Genomic DNA, 9,790 nt, shown 5'->3' with positions numbered 1-9,790 from the left:
CTTCCTGGGGCGGCCCCTCGGCGGGGGAGGCGGGAGCAGCTCCCGAAGGGGCGGCCCTCAATCAGATGGGAGTGCCGTGGGAGGGCCGCATTTACATACAGCAGGGAGGGCTGTTGAGGGCCGTATTAAACCGCCCCGCGGGCCGCAAATGGCCCGCGGGCCGGACTTTGGACATGCCTGTTTTAGGCTAAAAAGAGGCGCTATTACCTATAACTTATGAGATATTGTGACTCATCTAAAGTTATGAAGAAATAATGGCCATCTCTTAATAATTTTAGTACTGGTGAATTTCAGCAAAAAGTGAATAATGCTAATATTTTCTGTGTGGCAAGAGCTCCCCCTAGTATTCTAATTAGGCTTAAGGATTTTGTGTGCCTTTATTTTAATGCTACTGTATGCTACTAATCACGCAAGCCTCTATTAAAAATAGAGAATAAATTGCTTTATAAAAGATCACCAGGGAAGAAATGGTTAATTACAACCACTAATTAGAATTGTAAGTCAAGTAAATTCTAACTCTCCTTACTGAAATTCTTGTAATATTTGATTCTGGGTTGTTTATTTTGTTTTTTCTTGAAGACAATGTTTTCAGAAATGATAGAGTCATTTATATGAAAATGCTTGTATTTACCGGTAGTAAGAAAAACATACATGGGTTTCCAAAATGTCAAAGTAATGAAGAGAGTGCTTATGTTAAAGACTTGAATATATTACTTCAAAGTTGGACTTATTAAAATAAATACAGTAAGATGAGTTGAAATAGCTTTCAATTCTCTATGAAATAGTGAAAGAACAAATTGGTTCAATTCTTATCTCCATTATTTATGCAATGTTACTCATTTTTATTCAAACACCAGATATATAGTATATATGAATGCCAACACTATGAAGGATTTATAGCAGTGTTTCTCAAACCTGGCAACTTTTAAGACTCATGGATTTCAATTCTGGGTGGGCAATTCTAGAAGTTAAAGTTTCCAGGTTTTAAAAGTTGCAGAAATTGAAAAACACTGATTAGAGCTAACATATTATACATTTCTGCCAGCCATAAAGCATTGTAGGTGGTTTTATATTAGTAATTAAGTCATAACCTTGCCTAACATTATTGGAGGGGAAGGGATAACTATACATACACTATTGTACTCTGAGCTCCTTGAAGGCATCTATAAAAATGTTAATTTAAAAAGTTACAATTTGCAAAGTGGGAAGAATCCAGAGAAAGAAATATTTGGGAAATATTAAAAAGGCAGAATATATTTCTCCAAAGGAAAAATGGAGATCATCTTAAAAAAAGAGAGAAACCAGAAAAGGACGGAATTTTGTCAAGGATTCAAAAGTTGTAACTAGAACAGGAGAGAACTTGCGAAGGAAGTATATGTACTTTATTTATCTGAAAAATGTATATCATGGCCCATCTTCAGCACTGCAAGCAGCTTCCAAGAAACCCAAACGAACAGAAATAGGGCAAGCAACTCTAATTAAAATCACTACATAACCCTTAATAGGTAATGAAAAACTCACAATTTGTTACCCTCTATTAATGGAAACTGCAAACACCCTGGCCCCAATGTGCAAGGAAATAGCCAGGTACCTACATTACATGTGTGGAATTTTATTTTGATCTAGATGGTATGGTAGCAGAAGAGACAATACAGTTTGGTAACTGCTTACTAGTAAGGGCATTAGAGCAGCATGTATGCAGCGGTTTCAGTAGTTTCAGTGCAGCAGAAACAAACATTTTGACACATGGAGATTTTAGCAAATCTTCCATTAGCACAGAAGATGCCCAACGTGACATCCACAACCCCAGCTTTGCCACATTCTCGCTCAAACAGGCCAGCAAAAAAGAAAAGCAAAAGAAAAGCAAAAGAAAAGAGCCTTGGTGGAGCAGTGGGCTAATACCTCCTTAAGTAACACCAGCTGCCTGCAATTATTGCAGGTTCGCGTCCCACCAGGCTCAAGGTTGACTCAGCCTTCCATCCTTCCGAGGTAGGTAAAATGAGGACCCAGATTGTTGGGGGCAATTAAGCTGACTTTGTAATAATGCCGCTTGAGAGGGGGGCGAAAGCCCTAATAAGCAGGCATATACATAGAATGAAGGCTACTGCTAAGCTTGTAAGCCGCCCTGAGTCTTCGGAGAAGGGCGGGATATAAATGGAATTTAAAAAAAAAGCAAATCCATAAAACTGCTTTACAGCGTCATGGTCCGACATTTGATGACAATGGCATATGTTCAAAAATGCAATTTAATAATAATAATAATAATAATAATAATAATAATAATAATAATAATAATAATAATAATAATAATGATGATGATGATGATGATGATGATGATGTTGGAAGGGACCTTGGAGGTCATCTAGTCCAACCCCCTGCTCAGGCAGGAAACCTTATACCATTTCAGGCAAATGGCTGTCCAGTCTCTTCTTAAAAACCTCCAGTGTTGGAGCATTCACCGCTTCTGGAGGCAGGTTGTTCCACTGGTTAATTGTTCTGTCAGGAAGTTTCTCCTTAGTTCTAGGTTGCTTCTCTCCTTGACTAGTTTGACTAGTTTTACAAAATGTACAAGTGAACTACCCACCCACCCTCACCACAATGGAAAGAGCTACTTTCCCCCCCCCCAATGATGACGCAAATGTAGTATACAAAAATACAACAGTGAACCGTGACAGACTCACGGGCAAGTGTTATCGAAATGAAGTTCAACACCTTTCAAAAAGTGAAAACCTACGAAGCCAAGAATTTGCAAGCACCTAATAACCGACATTCTCTACTCAAAGACAGACAACTTTTTTCTAAGATAAACCCAATACAGCAGCTTGTCGATAACTTCAGTTCATCCAGAGAACAAAATCAGCGCGCGCCCTCCTGGCAGGACCTCCGCGAGGCACGCCTCTTACCTGCGTCAAGCGGCGAAACGTTGGAAATGCTTCGGCGTCCGAGGTCGTCATGACAACCGTGACACCCCCAGATTCCGGGCGTTGCCATTGGCCGGGAGGGTTCGAGAATACCCGAGAAGGCGGAAGCGGAAGCCGCACGTGGAGCCGGCGAGTAGCCGCCGCAGATTCTGGAAACTTCTGCCTATTGTCATCTGGAAAGTCTTCTTTCGCTGGAGGTGGCGAGTTTTGCGCGCGGGTGGCGCGCGCGAGCGTGGCATCTTCCCGCAGCGGATGAGAGACTCTTCCCCACACACACACACACACACACACACACACAACACGCCCTCGCGTCTCGGACTGATTGGGAGTAGAAGGCAGCGAGCGGGTTTCCTTCCAGGAGCGGCCGGGTACAGCTGCCCAGTCATGGCTGTAGTGGGCTTTGATCTAGGCTCGCAGAGCTGCTACATCGCGGTGGCGAGAGCAGGCGGGATAGAGACCGTGGCCAACGAGTTCAGCGACCGATGCACCCCGTAAGTAACTGGCAGATGAGGGTGGATGCGGAGGGTGGGCTACCGGGAGGGGTGGCGGTGGTGGCGGTGGTGGCGGCGAAGAATTGCCAGAAGGGATGGTGGTGGAGGCAATCCGTCCTCAATAACGGGGCTTGTCAACTCAGGAAACGTGGAAAAATACCCGTTAGGCGTATTTCTGGGGATGGAGTTTAACGCTGCAAATTTACCCCAGGTCGTGTGGCTGGCATTCGAGGTTAGATAGCGCTTATTCGCCAAGAACTGGACCTGGCTAGACTTAGCAGCACTCCCTTTTTTTATAGCGGGGAAGGGGGTGGCTTATTTTGGTCTTATCATTTCTTAATCAGGCTGCCTTTTTCCCCCCCTCCCCCCCTCCATTTTTAAGAGCCCTTATTCCCATCGCCTTGCTTTTCGTTCAAAGTTACACGTAAATGATGCTTTTGCAGATTTGTATCCCTTTGTCAAGCCACAGAGCATTCTGTGGAGTAGTTGTGCCTGCGAGCATCCTCCCTGTCTTTCAACGTGAGCGTAGAGGCAGAAGGCCATTTCCCTCTTTTAAGAAAAAGATCGCTGCTCGGGGTAATGGCTGCACCGTATTTCAAGCATACGGGTTACCCCCTCCCCACCCCCGGGGGTTATTTTACACCTCATCGTGTAACCTTATTGCACCCCTTCTGTAGCTCGAGCACGGGAAATGAAATGAGAAAAAAAATCAAAAAATCCCACCCTCCCAAAATAGCAGTGAGTGGAGTTGGTGTATGACTGGTTGAACTGTTATGGTAGGACGGCAGGGATATTTTGGTTTTTCTTTTTTCTTTTTCTTTTGAGTGTTAGTTAATTAATGAGTGGGATGCTGCTGCAGTACCTTTTCACAATTTGTAGCTTAGGCATATTCCCCGGATAATGAGCTTCTTTCTACTTGTGATGTTCTGAAGGAGGTAGGAGTGGAGGGTGATAAGGAGGTAGAAGGAGGAGCCTGCTTGTTTCTGAAGAGGCATGATAGGATCAGGCCAACTTCAACTAGAATCTGGAAGCTTCTGGAGTTTTCCATTCCTAGATTAAGGTAGGAGGTAAAAGACAGGGGGGAAAAAACCCTAAAAGCTTGGATTTTTCTTTGCCCAGGGTAAAAAAAAAATCGAACTTGACATATCCATGCTATTGGGATGTCCACTTCTTTGCATATTCAGAGATTGTTGAGATGTATTCCTTGACACCTGCAGGAATTAAATTAAAATTAAATTCATGATAATCTGTTAGGTATTTAACACTATAAAATCAAAAGTTGTGAATTTACTGGACTATATTTTGGGGTGGAAAAGGTAATGTTTATAAATAAGATAAAAAGAGGTGTTGATTGGACACTGCTAATTCAAATAGGTATATTCTACAATGACATTTCTTGCGGTTAGAGGCTGTATGATATATGCAAGCTGCTAATCCTTGGATGCAGAATTTCTGTATGTAATTAATATGCTTTATAATTTTTATCTCAGTGATATGATTCCCCATTGTTAGCTTTTAACTTTGTTCAGTATGATTGTTCAGTTGTTCTAATCTTAGCTCTAGCACTTAGCCAGTCAGATATATATCTTTATTCTTCTTGGTACCAAGATATAAATAGAGATGTATAACTTTTTCCAGGCTAAAGGACCCACTTGGCTTGGGAAGCTTGTAGGAGTCCTTCTCAAAATTTATGATGGGGCCTGGAAAAGAACTATATATTGTTAACTTAATAAAATGAAATTAATATAACATTCATATATATTAATATACTTATTTGGCAATTATGTTAACAATTTCCCATTTTTGTCATATTAAAAATAAGGCTTTGAAACTTGTAGAGGCTAATGATGGAGTTATATTTCAGGAGCCATATGTGGCCTTTGGGAACTCTTAAGCTAACTGTTTAAGAAGTCATTGGAAACTCTAATTTAAAAAATAAGAAATCTTCACGGAATTTAGAATAGATTTTAAGAGATTGAACAGTTTTCATTGTTTCAGGCTTAATTTTAACAAAGCTATTTTGAAAGTATTACAACATTCATTTACTTATTCTTTATGACATTGCGTAGTTTGTTTCCAAAAACTGTTTCATATGATCAGTTAAATGAAGATTGCACAGCATAGTTTTATCAGTACAGTATAAGAATAAGCACTATGTATTGTGAAGGAGACAAACAACCCAAATTTCATTTTCAGATTGTGCTTTCTATAATTAGTGGACTGTTTGCATACATGGAACACAGCTGTCTTTTGATTTAAGCTTTTTTCTTAAAAAGTTTAAATAGTTGAGGGTTGCCCACAGATCATTCATTGTAGATAATTCTAGCCCTTAAAACAATTGGCTTATTTGCAAATTCTTCAGAATTTTCAAGGAAATACTAAGTATTGCTGTTTTTACACCTTTGTATAGAATATGAATAAAGTTTCCAATGATGCTTCTATATCACTTTTCAGCTCTGTAGTGTCATTTGGGTCGAAAAACAGGGCAATTGGATTGTCTGCTAAAAATCAGGTAAGTTGCATTCTGAAAAGAGCAAGATAAATGGTATTTGTATTTTTGGTATACAAATTGGACAGTGATGTAATTGATAAACACATCATAGTAATATTTTTGGAGTAAAGCACAAAGTAAATATATGGTTCTGCTGTACTGTCTAAATCCAAGAACTAAATCAGAAATCCAATATTTCATACCATAAGAATAGCCATATTTAATGTTTCTTCCAAAAATGTTATATTTCTAGTATCATGCCTTCATATGAAGGGCACTAGATTAGAAAGGCTATTTAGTCATGATCAAACCGTACCCCATAAGCTTATATACATATATAAAGCTTAGTTCTTGGCATTTGATACTGGTAAGGTCAAAATGAAAATTAGTGGTCCAGTGGATCCCCTTGACACTTCTCTCAATGTAAAGGAATAGCTGCCCAGTTCCTATGAGATAGCCTAATAACAGTTTGATCAGATCCACATTTGCTTTAATATGAAAAAAAGCATAATTAGGGCAAGAAGTTAGAAATGTCTCTTCTCTCTTTTCTTTCATAAGTTTACTATTATATTTTTTAACCACTGATACTACTGTCTCCTTTTACAGCTAATTACACATGCTGACAACACTGTATATAATTTCAAGAGGTTCCATGGTCGTCCATATAATGATTCTTTTATTCAGAAGGAAAAAGAGCTTTTGAGCTACTATGTAGTTCCAATGAAAAATGGGAGTGTTGGAATAAAGGTAAAAATGTCAGTATTACATTTAGAATTTCCTGAGCAAAAACTAAACCAGTTGTGAACAAGTTGTGGAGATGAAACAAAAGAAGCATTGGCTTGCGTTATATTTCAAAACAAGGTGTGGGAGAAGTGTTGGAAATTCAGTGTCTAAAAAGTAACAGTGAACTGTTTGAAATGCTACATAGCTTACTTCCCTCTTTTCTTATTTCTGCAGGTAACCTATATGGATGAAGAACATTTATTTAGTGTGGAGCAGATAACAGCTATGCTGCTGACTAAACTGAAGGAGACAGCTGAAAATAACCTCAAAAAACCTGTAACAGATTGTGTTATTTCAGTAAGTAAATTGACTAAATTTTAAGTTCACTTGAAGCTTTTTGTTTGTCTAATAGTTTCTTAAACAATGTAAACAACTTTGAATATCACTTGAATCTGAAGGTAGGGTAGAACTGTATGGCAGGGGTCCCCCAGTCCGTGGCCCAGGACCAGTCTGCAGCCTGTTGGGAATTAAGCCACTCAAGCGGTGGGCAAGTGCGTGTAACTTCATTTGCATATGTGCGGGAGCTAGGTTGCACGCATGAAACCATCCCCCTCACCACCACCCTGCGCTGCTGCTGCCAGTCCATGGAGCCAGAAAGATTGGGGACTGCTTCTATGAGATGCTTGCCATTGTGCTATTGATGAAAGAAAGTAGATACAAAACATTAAAATCTGAATGAAACAGTGCCCACCTCCCACGATAGTGTAGGATACAAATCCTTTAAAATGAAAAGTAACAAAAAATCAGATAGTGAATACTTTTAAAGATGAACAGACTCATTTTGTAACACCTGGTTGGTTTATGGCAGAGGTCCCCAACCTTTTGGGCACCAGGGACCTTTCTCCATGGAGAAAGGTTTTTCCACGGACCAGAGAGTGCATGGTTTCGTTCGCTGCCTGCATCCCACGGATGGGGCTTGCTTGTTTGTGTGGACCGGTTGCTGGCATGCTGCGGCCCGATACTGGTCCACAGACTGGGGGTTGGGGACTCCTGGTTTATGGGGACTGATTTTTTTCCAGCTATTCAGCAAATGATTTGCTATTATATAGTAGCATTCTAGGGACGCAGTGGGTTAGGACGCTGAGTTTGTCAATCAGAAGATCGGCAGTTTGACGGATCGAATCCCGAGTGCCGGGTAACAGAGTAAGTGCCTGTTACTCGTCAACAGCTTCTGCCAACTAGCAGTTCGAAAGCACGTAAAAATGCAAGTAGAAAAATAGGGACCACCATGGTGGGAAGGTAACAGTGTTCTGTGCGCCTTTGGCGTCTAGTCATGCTGGCTCGGACAAATGCTGGCTTTTTGGCTTTGAAACGGAGATGAGCACCAGCCCCTAGAGTTGGAAACAACTAGCACACATGTGCAGGGGAACCTTTACCTTTAGTAGCATTCTATATAGTAGTATCGCTATAAGAGAACCAGTTTGGTGTAGTGATTAATGCATTAGGTTAGAAACTAGTCCCTCCTTGGACATGAAACCAGTTGGGTAACTTTGGACTGGCCCTAGGAAGGAGGAAATGGCAAATTCTGAAAAATCTTGCCAAGAAATCTGCAGGGACTTGTCCAGGCAGTCTCTGAAAATTGAACAAAAGTTGAAAGGAGGGGAGCATTATATATGAAAATTGATGTTTTGCATGTTGCACGTAATTTATTTGAAAAACTTGTTTCAGTTAAAATTCTGTTATTTTTGGACATTTTGTTTTTCTTTCATGTAAATGTAATAAATTAGAAATGGTGCATTATAAAGCAATGTTGAAAGTATACTACAAACTCTTTAAGATCTTATTTTCTCATAGATCTGAAACAGAAAGAAAGCATTGTTACTAAACAACAATGTTAACAATACCACCAAAATTATTCTCCTTCTCGTTGACTAAAAAAAACCCCCACTTGAATCCATTTTTTCTTCCAGAAATTCCAGAAATCCTCATTGAAATAGATTAAATCTGTTTTCCAAAAATTTGCTTATAAAATGAAACATATCTTTTGTTTTAATTTCTATTTTAAGCATTTCTTAGTATGTTCCTAAAGGGAAATTATTTCACTCACTAGAAGTGAATGTACTTGTGGATGACTTCATAGCTAGTTAAAGTAATGTGACATTTATTTCAGAGGAATTGAGTTTTAAAACAAAATATTTTCCTCATGGATATCTGATTTACATGGGCATACTTGCTTTCTGCAGGTGCCATCATTTTTTACTGATGCTGAAAGAAGATCGTTGCTTGATGCAGCTCAGGTTGTTGGATTAAATTGTCTCAGACTAATGAATGATATGACAGCGGGTGAGTAATTTAAGATCATTTCACATTTATTTCTAGCATAATCTACATGTGAATAGACTAGACTAAGAATAGAATAGAATTAACAGAATAGAGTAGAGTAGAATAGAATAGAATAGAGTTGGAAGGGACCTTGGAGGTCTTCTAGTCCAGCCCCCTGCTCAAGCAGGAGAACCTATACCATCTGAGACAGGTGATTGTCTAGTTTCTTCTTAAAAATCTCCAGTGATGGAGCACCCACGATTTCTGGAGGCAAGCTGTTCCACTGGTTGATTGTCTTCACTGTCAGATAGTTTCTCCTTAATACCAGGTTGCTTCTCTCTTTGATCACTTTCCCACCATTGTTTCTCATCCTTCCCTCTGGTGTTCTGGTGGGAAGGACAAGAAACAATGGTTGGAAACTGATAGTTTTCTATAATTAAACAATGCTGAAACCAAGATAATGACAGAGTAATCCATTACAATAATACAAATGCTGCACGCTTGTCAACTTTATTAGTTTTCAGAAGGCCCTTATGATGGGCATTGATCTGATTTTGGTGGTAAGAGGCCACAAGAAAAGGACACACTCTTCAGCTCCAGCCCCCTTAATCTCTTGATAATGTGGAACTCTTTAGAGATTTTATCTGGGAACATGTGCTGTATGAGTTGTTTCCACATGAAGGTGGTCCAGAAGATACCTAGGAGCCAAATTAAAGAGGTTTTTGTAGATTAAAACCAGCAAGTTGAATTCCATGTTTAATGGATGGAAATCAAGCATCTCAATATTTGAAACCCTCGACTTGTTTCAGTATAAATTCCAATTCTATGCCAAATTAGCATAC

The 9,790-nt window shown here is 39.7% G+C and overlaps 1 protein-coding gene across 1 annotated transcript in view; it reads left to right on the top strand.

Moving 5' to 3' along the window:
* The first annotated feature begins 3,137 nt into the window (after positions 1 to 3,137).
* Positions 3,138 to 9,790, top strand: part of HSPH1 (heat shock protein family H (Hsp110) member 1) — a 32,561-nt gene continuing 25,908 nt past the window's right edge. Inside the window, exons 1-5 of the mRNA XM_081326778.1 lie at positions 3,138 to 3,412; positions 5,867 to 5,924; positions 6,510 to 6,650; positions 6,861 to 6,983; positions 8,870 to 8,969. Of these exons, the coding sequence (XP_081182904.1) occupies positions 3,174 to 3,412; positions 5,867 to 5,924; positions 6,510 to 6,650; positions 6,861 to 6,983; positions 8,870 to 8,969 (661 nt within the window). The 5' untranslated portion in view covers positions 3,138 to 3,173. The remainder of the gene's footprint in view (positions 3,413 to 5,866; positions 5,925 to 6,509; positions 6,651 to 6,860; positions 6,984 to 8,869; positions 8,970 to 9,790) is intronic.

The sequence above is a fragment of the Vipera berus genome (genome assembly GCF_964194415.1).
Source record: "Vipera berus genome assembly, chromosome: 4".
Classification (NCBI taxonomy): Eukaryota; Metazoa; Chordata; class Lepidosauria; order Squamata; family Viperidae; genus Vipera; species Vipera berus.
This window is presented reverse-complemented; position numbering and strand designations above follow the sequence as displayed.